Below are 22,502 nucleotides of genomic sequence, written 5' to 3'. Positions count from 1 at the left end.
GAGGTGGTAGTGCGGACTTGGGCGCTGAAGCTCGAGTGCGCAAGAATGGATAGGCAGAGGAGGAAGAAGGCGTGGGTGAAAAGGTGGATCCTTATCCCCTTATATGGGTGGACGCGACTATGTGTCCCCACCAGTCTGGTAAAACTTGCTTATCTCCAAGTGCCGTAATCAAAGGCGTGGTTGGGTTACCCACGCCCGTATTGATGAGAATCCCGAAATGAGGGGACATGATCTCTGCTTCAACAAGACGTGCCAAGGAAACCGCCTCGCACAACACGCTGAGGTGGGATAATTAAATGGATAAAGGCTTGGCCGTGGCGTGTCGCACCACGGAATACGTCAGCAGATTAGATTTGTGTTAATATTATTATTTTCTCTATAGCAATATGTGGAAACATATTTTTGCAGAGCCGGACACTATCTTTGTGTTCAATATCTTCTATGAAGTACTTGGAGGAGGAACCCGCCTTGCAACGCCGAAGACAATTTGCGCGCCGGACCCGTCGTCATTGAAGCCTGGTTCAGGGGCTACTGAGGGGGTCCTGGATTAGGGGGTGTTCGGATAGCCGAACTATACCTTCCGCCAGACTCCTGGACTATGAAGATACAAGATTGAAGACTCCGTCCCGTGTCCGGAAGGGACTTTCCTTGGCGTGGAAGGCAAGCTTGACGATACGGATGATCAGATCTCCTACCATTGTAACTGTCTTTATGTAACCCTAACCCTCTCCGGTGTCTATATAAATCGGATGGTTTTAGTCCGTAGGACAACATACACATCAACAATCATACCATAGGCTAGCTTCTAGGGTTTAGCCTCTCTGATCTCGTGGTAGATCAACTCTTGTAATACCCATATCATCAATATTAATCAAGCAGGACGTAGGGTTTACCTCCATCGAGAGGGCCCGAACCTGGGTAAAACTTCGTGTCCCTTGCCTCCTGTTACCATCCGGCCTAGACACACAGTTCGGGACCCCCTACCCGAGATCCGCCGGTTTTGACACCGACAAACGTCATTGCCTTCTTCTTCATCACCATCACCTTTGACATAGATGTCATCGTCTCCATGCCACGAGTCACCATGGTCATAGTCAGCACGGTCGTCGGCCTCTTCATCGGGCACGTACTGGGCGCGGCCATCCTGACTTTGGGTCTCCTCGGGGTCGTAGGCACGGCCATGCCCACCCTCGAAGATCACGTCCTTCATGTACTGGTTGTAGAAGGGGTCGTCGACCGTTGGCGTTGGTGTTGGCATTCCGTCAAACAAGATGCGGGGGGCCGGCATGGTGCCCGTGAATGGTGCCCGTGCTTGCTTTCTTTGCATCTCGACGGACGACCTGCCGCCGCTGCTGGACCCAGGCGTGACGTTGAGGTCGATGACGGTTGCGGGACGCGATGTGGACGGCGTGAACAAGCCCACGTCCGGCGACCCCGAGAAACGGGTCTGGTCGTTGTGCCTTGGCGGAGGAAAGCCGGGCGACATGGGCGCGGTCCGCGACGTCGGCGACTGACAGTGCGGAGGCCGGGCGCCCATCCTGTGCTCGCGGGGTCGGCGGCCACTGCAGGGAACCTGGGCGGACGGCCCATGCCAAACATGAGGAGGGCGTGCGCTTTGTTGACGAGGTCCTCCTTCTCGTCGACCGCGGCACTGCGCCGCGTGGCCTCCATCGCATGGGCGGCGAACTTGGCCGCGGCGGCATTGACCTTGACAACCGCTCTCGCTCCCTCCTCTTCGCCGATTCCGCGTCCAATTTGACGATCTCCTTCGGTGTGCACTCCGGCCGCGGCTTTCTTGGCGCCTTGGTTGCCTTCCTCTTCACCTTTGTGGGCGGGTCGACGGCCAGGCCGCCGGAATTCAGCGGGGCGTCGGCCATGGACGGGGGAGAGAGGGGGTGGACGGGAGGGACGTGGGAGGGTTTGTGGAAATGACGCCAAATGGGACGTGAGGGGGTTGGTTTCTCCCACCGACAGGCGGACCAGGGGAGGACAAGCGCGCGCGTCCCGCCCGTCCGCGCGCTGTCTGTTTCACCCCAAAACCGACGTAAACTTGGACCACGGATGGGTCGAAAGCTGACATGAAACAAACAAATATCCGTTTGCGCCCGCGCGTTGGACGTCTGATTTATTCGTTTTACCCCAAACAAACAAGATAGGGTTGCGCGGTGGGGTTAACCTAACTTCCTGAATCGCGGAGTCAGTTCTGCGGAACCAGGGAGTCCACTCATTCCAGGATAACCCAAGCTAGTGCGTGCCACTGTACGTAGCCGTCGACGCAACGGGAAGGAGCCAGCCGTGGCCTGCACTTGCACAAACGACACCGCTGTCATGTCACGCAGATTTACTACCTACCTGCAAGTTCGGCGAATGGCGGCACACCACGCTAACGAAATAATACTACCTCTCTCAGTTTACAGGGCGTCCACGTGCCTCTAGATCATTAATTTGACCAACCTAATACAAATCATATATTATAAAAAATATATTAATATAAACTTCAGATGTTTTATTTCCAAACCGTATAATTTTTATGTTATATAGTTTGGATGTGTCTAGGGCACATCTAGATGTGTTTTAGTTATTGCATATCTAAGTGAGTGAGTCAAACATAAAGAGGAAAAAAAAGAAAAGAAAAATATCCACACACATCTCGACGTAAGATCAATAACATAGAACTTAGATATGCAATACTTATGGCACATCTAGATGTGCTCTAGCAAAACTGATATAGTTTATATTAAGCTGATAAAATTGGTAACCTAGGTATACACATAGTAATATTAGACATACAAAAAGTTACACGCAATTAACACTGACTCGTTGGCTTTCCCAAAACATCAAGACGACTGATTGGCCGCTGGGAAATCTGTGAACTCCAAGGAAAGCATCTCGCAGCTGGGAAATCTTGACCCTCCTCCATTGCCGAAGCTTAATTTCCGGACACCTGAGATGGAGACCAAGGACGGCGGCAGGATGCACGTCGTGATGCTGCCATGGCTGGCCCTCGGCCACGTGCTCCCGTTCACGGAGTTCGCCAAGCGCGTGGCCCGGCAGGGCCACCGGGTCACCCTCCTCTCCACGCCGAGGAACACCCGCCGGCTCATCGACATCCCGCCGGGCCTCGCCGGCCTCATCCGCGTCGTGGACGTCCCGCTGCCGCGCGTCGACCGCCTGCCGGAGCACGCCGAGGCGACCATCGACCTGCCCTCCGACGACCTCCGCCCGTACCTGCGCCGCGCCTACGACGCCGCGTTCCAGCGCGAGCTCTCGCGGCTGCTAGAGGAGGAGGCGAGGCCGGACTGGGTCCTCGTCGACTACGCGTCGTACTGGGCGCCGGCGGCCGCGGCGAGGCACGGCGTGCCGTGCGCGTTCCTCAGCCTGTTCGGCGCCGCGGCGCTCAGCTTCTTCGGGAGCCCTGAGACGCTCCTCGGCCTCGGGAGGCACGCCAAGACGGAGCCGGCGCATTTGACGGCCGTCCCCGAGTACGTCCCGTTCCCGACCACCGTCGCGTTCCGCGGCTACGAGGCGCGCGAGATGTTCAAGCCAAGGATGGTCCCGGTTGACTCCGGCGTGTCGGAGGACTACCGGTACGCCAAGACCATCCAAGGGTGCCGGCTCGTGGGCATCAGGAGCAGCACGGAGTTTGAGCCTGAGTGGCTGCAGCTGCTCGGCGAGCTCTACGAGAAGCCGGTGATCCCGGTCGGCCTGTTCCCTCCGGCGCCGCAGCAAGACGTGGCCGGCCACGAGGCGACGCTGCGCTGGCTGGACGGACAGGCGCCGGGCTCCGTCGTGTACGCGGCCTTCGGGAGCGAGGTGAAGCTGAGGAGCGCGCAGCTGCAACGGATCGCCCTCGGGCTGGACGCGGCCGGGCTGCCTTTCATCTGGGCGTTCCGCGCGCCGACCGACTCCACCTCCGGCGGCCTGCCCGAGGGCTTCGAGGAGCGGCTCGCCGGCCGAGGAGTCGTGTGCCGAGGCTGGGTGCCGCAGGTGAGGTTCCTGGCCCATGCATCAGTCGGGGGGTTCCTGACGCACGCCGGCTGGAACTCGATCGCCGAGGGCCTGGCGCAGGGCGTGAGGCTGGTGTTGCTGCCGCTGGTGTTCGAGCAGGGCCTCAATGCCAGGAATCTTGTGGACAAGAAGGTCGGCGTGGAGGTGGCGCGGGACGAGCAGGACGGGTCGTTTGCCGCGGACGACATCGCGGCGGCTCTGAGGAGGGTCATGGTGGAAGACGAAGGCGAGCAATTCGGGGCCAAGGTGAAGGAGCTAGCCAAAGTGTTTGGAGACGACGAGGTGAATGATCAATGCGTGAGAGAGTTTCTCAGTCACCTGTCGGAGCACAGCAAAAAGAACCAAGGATAGGGCTGAAACTTTCAAATTTCATCAACTATCTTTCAGTGAAGTGAAGCATGCTACATGCGATTTCCAAAACCGATCGCCATTACAAATTTACAACCCCATAAACCGTGCTACTCCTTTGATAGGAAAATTGAACAAGGGGGTGTGTAGTGCGTACAACCAAAAGGTCAAAATTAGCGGGGTCCCTTCCAGCCAAAATTTCCACATCGCAGGAAGGTGCCCTAGGACCGTGGCGAAGGATAGTTGTGCCACGGCATCCTTCTTACCAAGTGACACAACATTGTTGTCGAATGTTTATATTTCAATAGCTTGCTGTCTTTATCCCCATGCATCAAAAGCTTTATGTTTTTGGGGACCATCATGGCATGCCTCTGCACGAAATATCCTTGCTCGAGCTCCTGTGACAAAGCATGTTCGCTTGACAGGTCAGAACTTTCTAAAACCACATGTGCCGTAATATATTGACCAAAAGGTACTATACTACTAACCAACCTTGTGTTGCATAATGGAAATTGGTAAATGCTATGAACGCATCAGGTGGAACTTCAACAGCAGAAACGGAAGTACAGTATGAACTTACCGGAATGTCAATGATATCACCAGCGGCAAAAATATTAAGCTGGCCTTTCACTCTTAGATTTACATCAACCATCAATCTTCCATCATTGTCCAAGCAATCTTTCAGCTCAGAACCTCTAATCCATGATGAACTCAGTGGTCTGTCGAGGCACGAGAAGCAGCAATCAGCTGTTATCTCTATCCCCGACGACGTCCTGTAGAGCCTGTCTCCCTCTGACATGGACTCTAGATCGATCGACTGCTCCAAATAAACTTCAACATTCTTTGATCTCAGCCAAAGCAGTGCCTTACCACCAGCTTTTTGACCAACAGATTCCAACAACCTTGGTCTGTCATGAACCAGTGTCACCTTGTTGTCTGGATAATTCACAGCTATTTCAGCAGCAAGCTCAACGCCTGATGGCTCACCCCCAACAATAAGAATCGAATCGGAATATTTTATCTTCACGTCATCTGGAAATGTAAATGAGATCAGATACTCAAGAGCTAACAATATCCATCACAAAGAACAAGTCATACCCAGGAAACATTCACTGTGTCGTATGCAATAGTTGCATAGTAGTTTACATTTTCAAAGGGTATACAATAGCCTAGATTGATTGTAGGCTTGTGTCTAAGCACTGAGTTATGGCATTTGTTTGATATGTGCTAGAGTAGACACGTCCATTGGAAAATAAGAAAGTCATAATTGTTTTGTAGAAATAAGGAAGTCATAGTTGTTTTGTAAAAACATTTTTGTTGCTACATATAACATATCAAACGATATGGGTTTCACTTTTCCAACGAGTAAGGTGTAGATATAATTTTATATGGTTTGTCTAAATAACTATCAGTGCATCAAAATGATAGACAAGCGGATATAAAAAATAAACTTATGAAAATAAAGCAACAATTAGGTGAGCATGGTGGCTTGCCTTCTTGAAACTGTTCTAGTCAGTCTCTCCTGTTTCGTGGACACTGATTTGTGTGACCTGCGGCTATGACAAGGTATGTGTACTCCACCAAACGACCCTCTGTTCTGATCACAGCCTCTCCACTTATATCAGCAGCAGAGGCTGTAATGACTTGACCGCTCAAGTAATCACTGTGGTTAATTAATGATTTCTCAGCAACAGATGGCTCCACCTTTGATCTCATGTTAGTCCATGGAATTTCAAGGTACTCCTTCCTAAAATAAAGCAAAAGAAAGGCGTTCAATTATATTTTGGTTCAGATGAAGAGAGTACAACTTGGGGTCATGCACTTATGCTGTCACTCTTCAAATATTGCTCTCAAGAAAAAAGTCTCCAAATATGTTAAATAGGATTAGGGGCTTGCCCAGCATTCCTCCATTGGAAATTACGACTTGTGAGTTTAAAGCACACATGGTGCAAAGCTGACGAGTGACGACGAACATAGACCATTTTTTGGAGACTACACACTCAGAGTATTTAACCAAAAACTACCACAATTCATGGAAACGTGCCCAGAAACTACCACTTCACAAATTTGTGCCGAAAACTACCACTTTTTGCCTAATCTTTGACTAAAAACTACCATGTCATGAAAGTGCCCGATTCGCCTCTTCTAAACACCTTTCTGACAGGTGGGACCCACACATCATCACCAACCTTCTTCTTCCTCCCCTCCTCTCTCTCTCTGACATTTCAACAAACATCTCTTGTGCATGGGACGGAAGCAGGGGAGCTCCTAGACACCACTCCCCCTGAGCTCGCTCGCACGCCGCGGCCGGGAAACACCACCACCAGGCACCATGGCCTCCTCCTTCCTCTCCCTACGCCTTCCTAGCCCCTCCCCGCCCACCGCGACGTCGTCCCCATTCTTCCCGAATCCCCTAGTCCGGTCTGCAAGGTGCAGTACGATGTCCTCCTCCACCTCGTGCGCCTCCTCCTCGGCCGCCGCGTCGCCTCCCCCATCACCTTCTTCACCACCCCACGCAACGCGCCCTTCATCCAGGTCGGGCTCGTCGGCGCCGGAGCCGCCGACATCGTCGAGCTTCCGTTCCCCTCCAAGGACGCACGGCAGAGCACGAACGAGCTCCTGTCCTCGATGCATCTCGCCGACTTCGTCTCCGCGGTGGCAGCGCTCAGGCCGGCGTTCGTGGACGCGCTCGCATCGACATCGGCTCGTCACCCTCGGCATCGGCGGCTTCGCCTCGTACATCTAGCGTCCATCCCGTCGCTGGAGGAGGAACTGAGTCGGGTGACCTCCAAGCTCGCCGCGGCGCAGGCAAGAGCGAGGGACAGCGAAGAGGAGAAGAAGAAGACGACGGCCGAACAGCTAGACAAGGCACGGCGAGAGACGGAGCGAGCCAAGGCGAGCGCACGATCGATGCAGGAGGAAGTCGCCGCGGGCAGGGAAGACACGCGCGTGGCTAGGGTGGCGGTCCAGGCCAGGGAGGCGCGGCTGAAGGCCATGTCGCGGGAGGTGCTCGCCGCGAAGGCGTCGGCGGAGACCGCCGCGGCCGGTGCAGGAGCAGCACCACCGCGCCGCCCATGGACTCGCCCAGCAGGAACCGAGGCAGCGGCGTGGCTGGAAGGTCGCAAGCACACCGTCATGGCCAGCAACAACTCCTCGCCGATGTCCTAGGCCGCCGACTGGTGCCATGGTGAAACTCACGTGCTTCCCTCCCATGCACTGAAAGTGTTTGTTAAAATGCCAGAGAGAGAGAGGAGGAAGCTCGTTAGCCCTGACGGGAGGGCCCCACTTGTCATAAACGTGTTTCAATCTTCTAAACCGATCATTTTCCGAAAGTGGTAGTTTCTTACCACGGGTTAGTAAAAAATGGTAGTTTTTGGCACAAATTTGTAAAGTGGTAGTTTCTAGGCACGTTTCCATGAAATGTGGTAGTTTTTGGTTAAATACTCACACACTCAATACAATTGTAAGTGGGTAATGTTCACTGTTATTTTTTACCCAATCAAGTTACATGCACCGAAGTAGTTAAGGTAGACAAATCAGTCGGCATTAATTTTGTACGGACACCTCAAGCAGGATGTGATATAAAAATATATCGGGCTGTTGAAACAAAATCTGGATGGAGATATTATTTAGGGACTATTTTTGTTACAAATTTGCCCCTACTAACTACTAACGTGTTTGCCTTTAAGGTTCACAAACATCTTATTTATAAGGAGTATATCAACCAAAGACCCCAAAGTGGTGTCTAATGTGGTAACTGTAAAATGTTCTATACATAACAGGTAACCAAAGTCTATTCACACCTCCGTTTTAAAGCATCACACCTCCGTTTTAAAGCATCACACCTCTTTTTTGACTCATTCATTTTGTTTTGGATTCAAAATAACTAATTTTCTATATATTGTGAGCACCCAATGTACAAAGTAACACAGCCTTGGAAACAGTGACGGATATTCCGATTCATAAGGTTCTGTTTCAATGTGGAAGTAGTGGAATAACTGAATATCTGCATCGAGTCGATCAGGACTTCACCCCAAAAAACTAAAAAAATGATCACTATTATCCGAGCATATGCAGATATACAGGTCACATCCTCCCGACACCATTGAAATGTTAAACAGTGAGATTTTAGATATTTATTCGTGAAAAAAACTGGTGAGGGTTCTGATTTGCAAACCAATTCTTTTTTTAGTAGTCCAGCAAATCAATTCTTATTTAACAAGTGAAAGATCAATCCAGCAAATAACAACCAATTCTTATTTAGCAAGTCAATATCTCGTATTCTCAACAATCTAGCGGGGACTATATTTGGGCATAACTAATGTTAGCGACTTAGCGTGGCATCTGAATCATGGGGTTAATTGATGGATTTATCTGGATGATGCGCGAAAAAGCAATCAGCAATGCGCACAGTTACATCAAGCACGCCACAGTTTCGGCACCAGCTTATCAACAATCTCACGATATAACTCATCGTTTAGCCATAGTTTTGGGGATAAATTGTGGCACAGGCGTAAGAAGATATGTGTAGAGAGCGCTTACGGGTCGATTATGACGACGTCGGCGTAGCTCTGGAGGGAGTTGGCGATGAGCGCGCCGGCGACGCCGCCACCGACAACCACCACGACCGCCCGCCGGCTCCTGTAAGGATGGATCCATCCGGCACCGCCGGCCATCGACCACGGCCGGCGAGCGGAGGAGCGGGAGGAGTAGTGGCCGGTATGCAGCAGCGGCTCCCGGTGGTGGCGAGTGCTGCGCCCCGGACGGGTGGTCGGGGTCGCCATTCTTAGGAACAGGGCAGTGGGGGTTCCGGTGCCTTTGCCGGGGACTGCCGATGGCTCCCGCGACCACGAGGATTATTGTCTTTTTCACAACGGGGCCCCTGTTTTCCCGGTGAAACAGAAGCGAAGGTTCGCGTGTCCTGTTTGCTGCGACATCTCTCGGGGGCCTCTTTGATTGATTAAACGAAATGTGCATTTTCCAAATGTTCTGATTTTGTTTTCAGATCCGAACGCATTCAATCCCGTCCGATCTGAATCGGACGTTTCGCAGCCTCCCACGCGATACCTGCTCCATCTAATCACGTGTGAGATGATGGCCGTTTCCTGTTCTCTCTATGGCAAGTGGGCCCGCGCCGTTTCTTTCTACAATCGCCGGCCTCCTCGCGCACGATCCCCTCTCCTCTTTCTTCCCCCGATCTGCTCGCTCACTTGTAACGGCATGCGGTTTGCCCTGTTCCTCCCCACTCCGACATTACTTCCCCTCTTCCGCTTCCTCCCAGTGAACCGAGGCGGAATTGCGGGCATTTCCCCTTCGTCCACGGCGAATTGAGGGGGGGGGGGGGCGCTGGTTGCTTCTGCTGCGGTCGGCAACCAATTTGTTCTGGTGAGATCTCCTCCCCCCCCCTCCCCTTGTGTTTGCGTCGTGGGGTGAACCCGGGGTTCCGAGGGCGATTTTTGGAGGGTGTAGACGTTTTTTGGTGCAGCGAGCCGTTTCGTTCAAGTGTTAATTTGTTTGAGATTGGTGTGCAGAAGGGAGTTGGATGTGTTTGTGGGTTCGTTCCAATTAGGTCGGGCGCAGTTGTGGTGTTGTAGTTTAGGCGTAGATTTGTGCGACACATGTGGTTCAAGATCGATTTGGTTGCGGGTGGTGGTATGGGTCTGATTTCCCCGGGGTTCCATCTCGTTTTGGTGAATTTTTGGATGTGGAAATGAACTCTATACCCAATCCCCTCCCTTATGTGTTTCAGATGCAGATGTATGATGATGTATTGCGCAAGGTCCTAGTGTAAATTCATATTGCAACAATAATCCATGGGTAATGCATATCTACGAGGACTCGTTGATTGAAATTACCACTAAATTTGTTATCTGATACCATGAAATTGCATGCTAGGTCACATGCTTCAGATCCAGCATATTGCTTAATGTTTTTTACTAGGTCCTTTTTGCTTGTCAATACCACTGTATTTGTTAGTGGTTACCTTGAAATCTCACTCTAGTTCACTTGTTTCATATCTAGCATAATGCTTGATTCTTGCCATAGCTTATTGCTTCATATTACCACTGGATTTTTAGTTGTTACCATGCAATTCCTCTCTTGTTTTCAAATTACCAATGGTTATAGTAACCTTCATATATTAAGAACATTCTGATTTTAGTAGACAGAACCGAACGATGCTAATAACCATGTATGCGTACTCCTCACCTTTTTCTCATATTAGCAACTTCAAGCACGTACTTTCCTCCACCTTTCCCTCATTCCTCACCTTTTATTAGAGCAAATTATATATATGCGAAAAAGACAAAAAAGATGATGTCGTCATATACTCTCTCAGTTTTGAACTTCAAAAAGTTTGTAGCTCAAATTGTTACTCCATCGAAAAAATGTTTTCACATAAAAAATTCGTCGCGGCGAGGCCTTTGAAACTAGATCCTATGTTGGTATATTCTGACGACTTTTTTGGGGTAAAAAGTTACCACGCGGGTGTTACACAAGTTATCATGACAGTTGAGCATAAATTATCATGTTGTTTATAAATAAATTACCAGGCATAAAAAAGTCAATCCAACATTCTCTTACATGCACATGTGTGCATACATTAGAGGGGAAATATCTGATGTCATCTTATATTTATTTTGAAACTTCGAAATGTTTTATAACTCAAACCGTTGGCCCGATTGAAAATTTGTTTTCACATAAAAAATTATGATGAGACCTACGAAATTAGATCTCATGTTAATATGTTCTGATAATTTTTTCGTTCAAATAGTTACCAGGCCAGGGCTAAGTAAGTTATCATCTCTGATCTGTATATATTATCATGCTATTTACATATGAGTTACCATGGTGCATATTCAACAACATTTTCTCCAGGATAAAGTTACCGCGGTGTTTGTGCGTGACTTACCACGCTTGCGGTCCGTATATTACCACGCTATTTACACATTAATTATCGAGAGTATGTTTTCAAACAACCCCCCCCCCCCCCCCGGGGTCAAAGTTATCACGGTGTTTGTACCTGAGTGATCAAGCCTACAATTTGTATATTACCGTTCTACTTATATGAAAGTTACCGGGAGGGGTTATGTTTTTGAACAACTTCATCCCTTGACCCAACCTCCATCAAAGTTACGGTGGTGTTTGTGCGTGACTTATCACGTATATGGTGCATATAGTATTATGCTACTTACACGGAAGTTATCAGGGGAATGTTTTTAAACAACCCCTGATGGTCAAAGTTACCATGGTGTTTGTGCGTGAGTTATCAGCTCTATTGTGTGTATGTTACCATCTATTTATAAAAAAATTACCGTGGGTACATTTCAAAAAAAATTCCCCAGTCAAAAGTTATCATGGAGTTTGTGTCTAAGTCAGGAATGCGATTTGTATATTACCATATTACCATGCTATTTACATGTAAGTTAACGTGAGTATGCTTTCAATAAAAAAATTCCCCGATAACAGTTACCACGATGTTTGTATCTGAGTTATCAGGTCTATGTTGTATGTGTTATCATACTATTTCCACATAAGTTAGCAGGGGTATGGTTTCAACAACTATTTTCTTCGGTTCAAAGTTACCATGATGTTTGTACGTAAGTTATCATGCCCGTAGTGTGTGTATTATCATTATTTACACAGAAGTGGACGGGGTAAGTTTTCAATAATTTTTTCCCTTAGTTTGAAATTATTGCAGTGTTTGTACCTAAGTTATCAGTTATTCGGTGCATATATTATCATATTATTTTTACAAAAGTTATCGGAGTATGTATCAACAACTATTTCTTCGGGTCAAAGTTACAGTTGTGTTTGTACGCAGTAATCAGGTCTACGGTGTATAAACTACCATGCTATTTACACGAAAGTTACTGGGAGATGTTTTAAAAAAACTTTTTGATCTATGTGAAGCAGTATGGAACGTGCAATAAAATGATGGAACTTGGATGCACAAATTCAAGTAACTGGAACCGATGATAATGTTGGTTCAATTCTTTTTAAAACTCGTAATAAGAAGGTATAAGTAGTGTGTACCTTGTGACAAACCAACAAATTAGCCTAGTTGGTTGTTGTCATGGGATTAACATATGAGGTCGTGGGTTCGATTCCCTGCTACAACAATAAATTTTGCATAATTATAAGAGGTTGCGCACCACACAAAAAATCCCCTATAAAATCGGATCCCATTAAAGTGTCATCAATTCCACGACGCATGATTGCAAAGTCATTAATCACGACCACAGAAAATTAGGCATGCGATCAAAAAGTCATTAATCGCTATCATTAAAGGTAGATCACAAAATCCAAATGCCCGGAAATTAGATTGTCAACTAAGAAAGTTATCATGGTTGATAAGTTCTGATTACCAGTCTCATGCATACAAATTACTAGTGGTTTTGTTGAGTTGTTGGTTTTTGTGTCTTTCAATTCACCTTTCGCAACTCTTTAATTGTCAGTTCTTAATTGTTTTGTTTCTTTGTACTTGGCAGGGGCACGATGCCAAGGAAGCGCAAAGGATATGGTGATGGCCATGAGGGAGTTCCTTCAAAGAAGCCGAAGCGCCCTCCACCTCGGAACAGGGCTTCCCCTAACTCATTTTTGATTGCCTGTAAAGATTTGTCTGATGGTAGCAAAAATGCTATCAATGAAATGGACTTCAAAAGCCTTCGGGAGATCAAGTGCGTCCACCCATTCAGTTTCCTTAGTGAATGGCTTGTCGGGTTATACGAGCCAAAATCCCGTGAAGTGGTTGTTCCAGGGTGTGGCAGGATCCCTGTCGCGTGATGGGTGTGCCCCGTGGTGGGGAGGATGTCCCTTACAATCTACCTACAGAAGCTGATATTGAGTTAGGTATTGAGATGTTTGGTGAGCTTGAACATACGCCGAAGATGACAGATGTCCTTGATCTTATAACAAGTTCTGTTAATTTTGATGAGAAGTTCAAGCGGATGTGGCTCATGCTTGCCGGCAATACTGTCATTGCGCCTACTACATTCAACAAGATTAGTCCTAGGTGGTATGGTGTGTTGGTAAGTATTTCCATACTTTCTCATTTTGTATGGTGGTAACTTTATGTCTTGTGGCTGATAACTTGCATCATGCTTATATGGAAACTGCAATGCTTTCTAGCATGTTAATTTTTTGTTCATTTTCTTCCTTGTTTTTTCAGCAAAACATTAATAGAGTTAAAGATCTAAACTGGTCCAAGTTCATTGCTGATGAGCTCCACAAGGCACTGTCAAAGGGAAAGCCTACAAAGGGATGCCTTCTTTTCTACAATGTAAGTGATGCTGCATTTTTCTTTTTTCTTTTTTTGTTTTGATTGTGTATTCTGACGACATTCACCTTTTTACCAGCATTTGTACATTGATGCAATTGATCTTACTAGTCTTGGTATTGCATTGCCCGATGGTGCTTTTGCTATTAATGTTTGGACGAAAGAGAAGATATCTGAAGTGCTTAGTAGGGATGTCCAAGCGGACGGAATTTCTTATGGGAAACTACCGGTAACTTGTTTTTTTTCTGATCAGTTCATGTACTTACTGCAAATGCATTTGTTTTTCATACTTTTCCTTACTCATTTGCGTTCTCAATAATTCGCCAGTTGAAACCCCAGTTTGTCGTTGATTTCTGCTTGTTTGGCGGTTTACAAGGTCTTGGGAAATTCATGCGTGTGCATGTCCCACCAAACTGCAGTGATGAGGTATGCTGGTTTTTTTTAAATTTTTTTTGGAGGTATTATGGTAATTGTAGCTCCTTTTGTTTTTTTTCTTGCATTTACATGGTAACTTATGAGTGTACACCCTCATAACTATTTTGCAATGTTGAGGATATCGCTTATCGTTATCGTCTCGGTCAGCTAGGGATTAGAGATTAATCGGAAATCGGCCGATAAATCAATTTTATCGGTCGACTATTAATCGGATATTTTTTGAAAATCTCATGTTCCCGACACTAAAATACACTATATTCAACACCAAAACAATATTTGACAGAAGTGTTACCTTGATTTCTAGCCTTTGAATCCTCGTATAATGGCAAAAAATAGGACAACAATACATATACATATTCCGTAACAAGGTCCACAAAACATAAATAAACATAGTTTTTGCAAACATCGTGCTATGAATAGGTTTGATTTCTCGGTAGATTCCTAATAAATCGCTTGTTAGAACAATAAATTGGTCCAAAAGATAAACGGCAAAGATAAGACATAATCTTATCGGTCATCCCCTGATTAGAGATAAATTGGAAGATTAATCGGTGAATCGGAAGATTTCTTGAACAATGCTATTTTGTATTACACATCTGAAATTTTTACACGCTGTTAACATATGTTGTGTTTATGATGGTAACTTTTGTTGCATTCACATGGTACTTTGTGGTTGTTCTCCTTGATAACTCATATTTTACCAATCTGAATTTATTACTGCTGATAACTTGTGTTGTACTTGGATGGTATCTTCTGTTGCACTCACATGACAACTTCTGTATGCATATCCTGATTATTATTTATTTATGATCTTGGTTTGTGTGTTTTGTGTAATTCATGATCCTTTTTTGCATCTAAAAATCATGTCTGGTAACTAAAAGCGTTCCTTGTGTTCTTTGTTTCTTACTAATGAGCAGAAACTTGCAAAGGCTTCTAAGCTTGTGGTCCGGTTTTCGTCTGGCTTGGTTGGCCTGCTTGGCGATCTTGTGCAAGGGTTCATCTCCCTTGATGATGAAGGCAGTTCACATGTGTCTCATCGACTAGACACGGATCTTAAGGCAATTTCTTTTGGTACCCGCAATATGGCAAAGCCCCCTCCTGCACGTCGTACTTGTCAAAGAGACAGCCTTGGCAAAAATATTATCGATGAATCGGATAGTGACAATGAGACACAGGATAACGACAACGACGACTCTGGTGATGATGATGATACAGACTTTCAAGTTTTTTACCATGGTGAAAAAGGCCATACTGGTTCTTCTTCCCGCAGCAGGGCAGTGAACGTGGCTTCTGGCAGCGGGGTAGCAAATGTGGACGCGCCGCACTCAGATGATGCAAATGCTAAATCACATGACAGGGTAGGAGGAATTGTCGAAGGCACACCTGACGGTGCGGGCGATGAACCTATGATTGAGTCCCAGTTCATGCAGACTGCTACTTCTAACACGATCTCAAGCGGCTCAGGGGATGGCGTGCTTAGCCAGCGTGACATGACAGACACGCAGTTTGATTCGGCCACTGATTCTTCTATGGAAAGATGCAGTGCTCAGCTTGCTAATACTTCGTCTTATGAGCAGAAGCGCGAGAATTTGAGGCTGCCATCTCTGCCCTGTCCAGCTTCGCCACCCAGGCGTGCCCAGCTGTCAGATAGGGATATTCATCTTTCTATCATGAAATTGGTCATCCAAGAGCTTGCGATCCGTGTGGCTGACAAGGGCACCGGTGAGGTCATTCCACCCTCAACTCAGATTAAGCAGGTTCCATGCAGGTGAATTATCCTTTGTATTTTTCTACTTCTTATATTTCTTCAGTTTCTCTTCTTTTGTCAATTTCTTTGTTTTGTTACTGTATTTTTGACACTCCATGGTAGTTTCAATTGTTGGTATGTGATAATTTCAGTAGCATTTCTTTGATAACTTGCAACTATTATCTTCTCATATACATCTCTGCTTTTTGTTTCTAAACTACTGGTCCAACCATTTTGTTCACTACTTTATTTTTATTCAGGTCACCCAGCAAACAAGTTGATACACTTGAGGCATCATCTAGTATCCCAGGATCAAGGTAGTCTGTTTTCTATTTCTAGTCTTTCTTTTTGTATTTTTTATTCATTTTGTGTTGCATAATAGATGAATTTCCAAGTTTCTTCTCTTTAGGTTTCATAATGCTACTTCTTATAATTAGCTAACCTTTTTATATAGTATATACATTTGTATAATATATTTTTACCTGGTTGATTATTCTTCATGATTACCTTTGTTAAAAATATGCTGGTAACTTCATATTGCATGATAGTTTTGAACTGTTTGTCTGGTAATTTCAGTAGTATTACTCTGATAACTTGCAACTATCTCCTTATTTCTATACATCTACATTATTTGTTAATAAAATATTGCTCTAATTATTTTTGTTTACTACTTGTATTTTTATTCAGCGCACCCGACAAACAAGTCTGTTCACTTGAGGCATCATCTACTATCCCAAGATCAAGGTAATCCCCCTTTTGTCGTGGTCTATATTTTTTGTATTTTTATTCATTTTGTGTTGCATAATAGATGAATTTCCAAGATTCTTTCATTTTAGATTTCATAATGCTACTTCTATAATTAGCTAGCGTTTTTATATCTTATATACATCCTTATAATCTATTCTTACCCGGTTGATTATTCATCGTGGTCATTTTTGTTAATATATGCTCGTAACTTTTTGGTATTACCATGCTTTAACTTACTTTTATGTCATAAGTTTAACTTAGTAAAGATAGCATATGTCCTTGTGACACAATCAACACATGATAACTTTGTCTGTTCATTTTAGCACTACATCTCACAACTTCTTATCATCCTCCCCCCATTGTTTGGCTTTTATTTTTTGCAGCCAGTGAAATCAAAAGAAGGCTGCTACAAAGGTGCGATTTCTCAAGACTAGGTCTTCTCCTCGACTAAGAGCAATATCTTCACAGCCGGTAGAGGTTGTGGATCTTGAAGAGCAGGCCACGATGACGCCTCCTGATGTCGTTTCACAATCTGATGTGATGGCCTCTTCGCCAGCCTTCGTCGAAGCAGCGGCTGCTTGCGAAGTTGCATCTGATGTTGTTGAATCTGTAAAACAACTTGCTGCAGTGGCCACCATCACTCCTGTTGTTGAAGAGCTCGCCTCTACAACTGTTAATGATGAATTGCATGCTGAGGAAATTCCTACTGCAGACACTGGTATGCATGAAGGATCACTACTCTGATGTTAAACATACAGACCTAGTTTGTGGATTTTTTTTATGCGATTATTTTTTCAATGTGATAAAATATGTTTTTTGTCCTCTCATATGACACAACCCAAAATGTTAATGAAGCCATCACCGAAGCTGCCCAAGTGTCTGTGCCCCCTGATGTGGGAGTGGTTGTTGCAGCAACTGGTGTTGATGCAGAAAAAACAGCTCTAGGTAATCATGCACTCTTCTGATGGTAACTATAGAATAGTCTGATGGTAACTTCACTTAGTTATGTTGGTAAGTTACATATTGTGGTCCCTGGTAACTTGAGTTGCTATATACTGATAAGATCTCTTCTTATTCCCTGATAACTTGTGCCACTACCCTCTCATGCCACAATATGTTCTATGCCCATGGTAACTAACCAGTATGTTGCATGACAAGTTCTGCATTTTTTGTGCCCCTGATCAATACCAATTTTTTGTTTTTTTTGGCCTGAACTAGTGTTGTCCTACTAAGTATCATTGTTTGGCCTGATAACTTTGACTATAACCAAATATTATCTTATCCAATACAGTCTTCACAACACCTCTTTATCGCAACATTCATTGTTTAGCCTAGTACCTACCACTCTATCTCGACACTATCTTACCCAATACGGCCTTGGCAACACCCCTTTTCTGTTGTGGTGATAAGTCATTATTATTGTGTTGGTAACTTCCATTATTCTGGCTTGATAACTTTCACTATATCTTAATATTTAGTTTACCCAATACGGTAGTGACAACACCCCTTCTGTTATTATTTGATGGTACTTCCCCGTGAAGTTCACCAATGTTATTATTGTATATGTTTTTATTTGTTTTTTATCATGTATACCCCTTTTCTCATGTCCCATCTTACCTTTTGATTTTCATTTTTATATAATAATTAAAGATCATTGTGTTCGGGTGTATGATGTAGAACTTGACGATGACGAAGTACTTATGTGGTGGGAAGAATTTGAACATGATAACCCAGCAGCCAAAGGAAAAGCTATTGTCCAAGGAGGTAATCATTTTTGGTTACTTTGGCAATGCCAAAGCTGTGATGCACTATATAAATGTCACTTGATAACTTCTGCCCCCATTGTTGATAAGTTACTCACAAACTGATTGATAACTTCTGATTTCCCACTTCGTTGAACCCTTCAGATTGTTTAACCTTTGTTTATCATCACCAATCCTTTTGCTAAACCCTTCATGATGTTTTGCAGAGCATTGTCAAAGCTCCACATTTCCTACACCACACTTACCCCAACCCAAAGAGTATATGCAGCGCAGTGCCATGCCTATATCATTAATTAGGAAAGTTATTGTTACCCGCAAATCACAATACCAGCTGCCGCCATATTTGACACTCATCCCCAGCAAAGATGATGAGGCTGTTTATGATGAAGTTATCAAGCACACAACTGATTCGAACTCCAAGATTAAGGGGTAACAAACAAGCTTTCTTAGTTTTCATACCTTTATTGCAAAATATTTTTTTGCCATTCCATTTGTTGAGTTGCTTTCCCCCTGGTATCATAGTGTTAGGGTAATCGACATCGATGGGAGGTGGGTCACACTCGGCGAGCTTGCTGATTGTGTGAGAAAAATGGGGCAGGTTTCAACCAGTATTATTGAGTTGCATGTCCGCGTTCTTCAATATTTGGAAATGCCAGACAAGATTATCTTCCCTTGGTCACTGTCTGTATATCTTCTTGTTGGAGACTTCAAATGTAAATCTGTAATGCATCATTTTCGACGGGACCAGCATTACATTCTGAGCCACCAAAATGAGGTACTTTATGGTTTGTTGTCATTCTTACATGTTAATATCCACTTTCCACATATGTATTGCCAATTTAGCGTTGATATACAATTAGTTTTCTTTCACCCATAATCATCATAACTTTACACTACCAATCATGGTAACTTTTTTGTTTTTCCTACTATTCTCATAATTTTCCAGTGCTTTTTTTCATGATAACTTCAGTATACATAGTCTGGTATCTTTGTATTTTTCTGGTACGATAACTTATTTTTTATGGTAAATTGAGCATCCAAGGTATAATATTTTTTGTCTTTTGTGTTATCATGGTGGTCCAGCATCCCTATTCTTGTATTTTTATCTTCTATGGTATGATAACTTGATTGCTTTGCATAATAATTTAGCATCTAACTTCTAGTAGTTTTTATCTTCTCCCATGATAACTTTTTTATGTGCCTTGTATTTAAGGATGCCTTCCTTTTTCTGTTCATGTTACGATTATTGTAGCTACTATTCCCTGCTCTACAAAAGTTGGGAGAGGGACCACATGACAGTCATTGGTATGTATTATCGCTGAATCTTAAGGCAAAACGATTTGAGGTGCTAGATTCACTGCGTGAATAAGATAGTACATCTTTAATTGAGCACGCAACAAGGTATATGAACGCTATAAAGAAGGCTTGGTTGATTGCATACAAGGACTCGCATAAGCAAATTCAAGACTATGAACTCGTGTACATTGATGTTCTCAAACAAAAGAACAGGTTAGTTGTGTATTTGTTTTTACTTTACTTTTTTGTTGGAGCTCAACTTTTGTTAGATATCATGCTTACTGTTCTCACTTTGACACTCTGTTTCAGCATTGCTTGTGGCTTCTTCACTCTCATGTTTCTGGAGCTATGGAATGGGAAAATTATTCCCGCTTTCACCCATGACCAAGTACCAGCACTCAAAAAAATATTGACATTGAGATGGCTAAATCACACTCATAACAAATGCAAACAGTGGCGCCATCATTTGTTTGGCAACAGTTCATGATGTATCAACTGACATCTTTTTGTTTTTTCGTTTGTGAGAGTAATTCCAATGATGGTCTTAAATTGATGTTAATACTTGAAAGAAGTAGTTTAGCATTTGCTTTGTTGTCACAATGCTGTTTTTTTGGTTTTCTCATCACACAAAGAAAATCAAGGACCAGTTGACAACTTCTAGCATTTATGGCCAATATTTTGTACAAAGATGGTCTGATAACTAGTTGTTTTATCGTTTTTGACATGAAATAATCTGATCACAATTTGTCTGGTAACTTACAGATTATTTTGCTGATAATTAGCATGTATAAATGCTGATAGGTTACAAAAATGTAGGTATAATAACTTTTTTGATTGCATATAGTGTTGATAAGTCATGGTAGTGAAATGACATAGATAAAACATCTAGATAACTGATGATGGCCCACAGTATCAAAGTGCTGACAACTTACACAATATGTTTACGATAACTTCCATCACAAAGTACTTAAAACCTCATTCCACCAAAGTGCTGATAACTTACATAAATATAGGTATGATAATTTGGATTACATTTGCTATGATAATGATCAGCAAACAAATGGAGATAAGTTTTGTCCATTCATTTGTAGCGATGATCTTCCTTTTTCTTTCATTCATATTGGTAGAGGTGACGTGCAGTTGCGCTTGTCATGGTCCAGGCTGTCGTAGACCCTGCACTTCCTTTTTTTGTGCAATGTAAAATGGATGCTGAACCTTTTTTTTTGACCGCCCTTTCATGGTAGTCTTCGGAGGGTCTAGTATCATTCTTGTGTTCGAGAAATGGGATATGGCGCCATGTGGTTGCTTGAATGCAGCGGCTGGCACGTTGACGCCAGCTTGTATTGTCACAGGGATGCTTGTTTGTCCCGTGTTTGGGTTGTCCACTTGTTGTGTGTTAGGTACGTTTGTTTGCTGTTCGAAATGGATGGCTTCACTCGTTGCGACCACTGGATTAGAACATGGATCTTGTTGTGATTGGAACGATCCTCTATCTTCTTCACTATCCCTTCTGGCCTTCTTATGCAGGCATTTTGTTAGCGCATCCATTTCTTCCTTGAAAGCATATAGGTGCTTTCTGGCCACCCTAGCCTCATCATCTGTGAGGAAAGTGTTCTTGGATGTTGCCTTGAAATCCTTCAGCATTGACGTATATCACATGACGCTTTTGCCCCCCTCTGGCATGCTCTTACTAACTGTTGGTTGTTCAAAAATAGGCTTGATTAGTTCTTCTTCCCGATCACAAGTCCATCTCTTTAGAATATACTTCTTAGGTATCCCGTACACCCTAATTTGTTCCATCACTCGTAGCACGTGTGCGCACAGTATACCATCTCGCTCAAACTTGCAGCAAGTGCATGAATATGTCCCTTAATCCTTGTTTGCTTGCACATGGTAGTCCCTCTCCCCATATTTTGGTATGATTCCTCTAACTGAGCCAACCTTGAATGACACATTTTGCAATGTGTCACATCTGTAGCCAGTTTTCACCTTTATCTCCATCTGGAATTTAGAGAAAAGATTATCCGTGTAGAGGCCCCACACCTGTAACTCGAGTGGGTTGAACGAGTATGTTTCCACCTCTTTTTACACTATCTCCAGTTGCTCTTTTTCCACGCACACCATCACCTTCTCCTGGATCACAGTGCACTGTTTTGCAAATTCGACCAGAGAGTTATTTGGGTTGACGTACTTCTTCAAGACAACATTGAATCCCTCACTCCTTGTCGTGGTCTGAGAGAACAGGAAGAAGTCATGCATGTAGTACACCGGGACCCATCATTCCATGTTTTCCCACAACCAATTGAAATGTTCGTTGTCCATCATGATCATCCACCATCTTCCACCATTTTTCCTCAAACTCTTCCACTGCATTCAAAAACCAAGGATATGGTAACTTAAGTGAGATCATGATAACTTTAATGTACTTAACATGATAAATTCCTTCAGGTAACACTAGGTGGTTCTAGTTCATGCAGAATGGGGAACTTTCCTAATGCACATAGATATGATAACTTGAACAAACAACTCTTGGTGACTCTAGCTCAGATAACACTTCCACTGCAGTCAAAATCAAGGAGATGGTAACTCAAGTGCATAGATCATGATAATTTTGATGTACTTAACATGATAGCTTCATTCAGGAAACACTTGGTGGTTCTAGTTCATGCAGAATGTGAACTAGAACAACATGGTAAATGTGCTCAAGTGGTCATGGTCACTTTCGAACATGAGTGCTAGTAAATTTTTCTGGGTACCATAACAATCCAGTTTTTAAATGAAACCTCTTTTTAAATGTGGAGAAAATGGGTATAATTGGTGATGATTTATTATAATTCAGCATGGTAACTTTGGATGCCGTGACACAATAGCTAGCTTGCGG

At 44.4% G+C, this 22,502-nt stretch overlaps 3 protein-coding genes across 3 annotated transcripts; 2 read left to right on the top strand and 1 right to left on the bottom strand.

The window, feature by feature from the left end:
* Positions 1–2,817: 2,817 nt before the first annotated feature.
* Positions 2,818–4,714, top strand: LOC123062703 (putative UDP-rhamnose:rhamnosyltransferase 1). Its single transcript, XM_044486339.1, has one exon. The coding sequence runs from the start codon at positions 2,950–2,952 to the stop codon at positions 4,357–4,359; it is 1,410 nt and encodes a 469-aa protein (XP_044342274.1). The 5' UTR covers positions 2,818–2,949; the 3' UTR covers positions 4,360–4,714.
* Positions 4,715–4,772: 58 nt separating this feature from the next.
* LOC123062704 (uncharacterized) lies at positions 4,773–9,275 on the bottom strand. The gene is made up of 3 exons (XM_044486340.1): positions 8,899–9,275; positions 5,850–6,103; positions 4,773–5,388 (listed from the first exon to the last, which is right to left on the bottom strand). The coding sequence occupies exons 1-2, from the start codon at positions 9,138–9,140 to the stop codon at positions 5,869–5,871; spliced, it is 477 nt and encodes a 158-aa protein (XP_044342275.1). The 5' UTR covers positions 9,141–9,275; the 3' UTR covers positions 4,773–5,388; positions 5,850–5,868.
* A 268-nt stretch (positions 9,276–9,543) lies between these two features.
* Positions 9,544–18,270, top strand: LOC123062702 (uncharacterized). The gene is made up of 10 exons (XM_044486338.1): positions 9,544–9,741; positions 12,846–13,385; positions 13,526–13,636; positions 13,713–13,862; positions 13,961–14,059; positions 14,986–15,836; positions 16,503–16,559; positions 16,946–17,280; positions 17,418–17,507; positions 18,240–18,270. The coding sequence occupies exons 2-8, from the start codon at positions 13,140–13,142 to the stop codon at positions 16,950–16,952; spliced, it is 1,521 nt and encodes a 506-aa protein (XP_044342273.1). The 5' UTR covers positions 9,544–9,741; positions 12,846–13,139; the 3' UTR covers positions 16,953–17,280; positions 17,418–17,507; positions 18,240–18,270.
* The last annotated feature ends 4,232 nt before the right edge of the window (positions 18,271–22,502 follow it).

This window comes from Triticum aestivum, chromosome 3A (assembly GCF_018294505.1).
Source record: "Triticum aestivum cultivar Chinese Spring chromosome 3A, IWGSC CS RefSeq v2.1, whole genome shotgun sequence".
In the NCBI taxonomy this organism is placed as follows: domain Eukaryota; kingdom Viridiplantae; phylum Streptophyta; class Magnoliopsida; order Poales; family Poaceae; genus Triticum; species Triticum aestivum.
Note: the sequence above shows the minus strand (reverse complement) of the source record. Positions and strands in the feature narration are given on the sequence as shown.

Excerpts from the sequence above, each read along its gene's own strand:
- LOC123062703 (XM_044486339.1), top strand. The coding sequence starts at position 2,950 with ATGGAGACCAAGGACGGCGGCAGGATGCACGTCGTGATGCTGCCATGG.
- LOC123062704 (XM_044486340.1), bottom strand. The coding sequence starts at position 9,140 with ATGGCGACCCCGACCACCCGTCCGGGGCGCAGCACTCGCCACCACCGG. Across the intron at positions 6,104-8,898 it reads GACGTCGTCATAATCGACCC|GAAGGAGTACCTTGAAATTC; the intron begins GTAAGCGCTCTC and ends GCTTTATTTTAG.
- LOC123062702 (XM_044486338.1), top strand. The coding sequence starts at position 13,140 with ATGGGTGTGCCCCGTGGTGGGGAGGATGTCCCTTACAATCTACCTACA. Across the intron at positions 13,637-13,712 it reads GATGCCTTCTTTTCTACAAT|CATTTGTACATTGATGCAAT; the intron begins GTAAGTGATGCT and ends CCTTTTTACCAG. Across the intron at positions 14,060-14,985 it reads CACCAAACTGCAGTGATGAG|AAACTTGCAAAGGCTTCTAA; the intron begins GTATGCTGGTTT and ends ACTAATGAGCAG.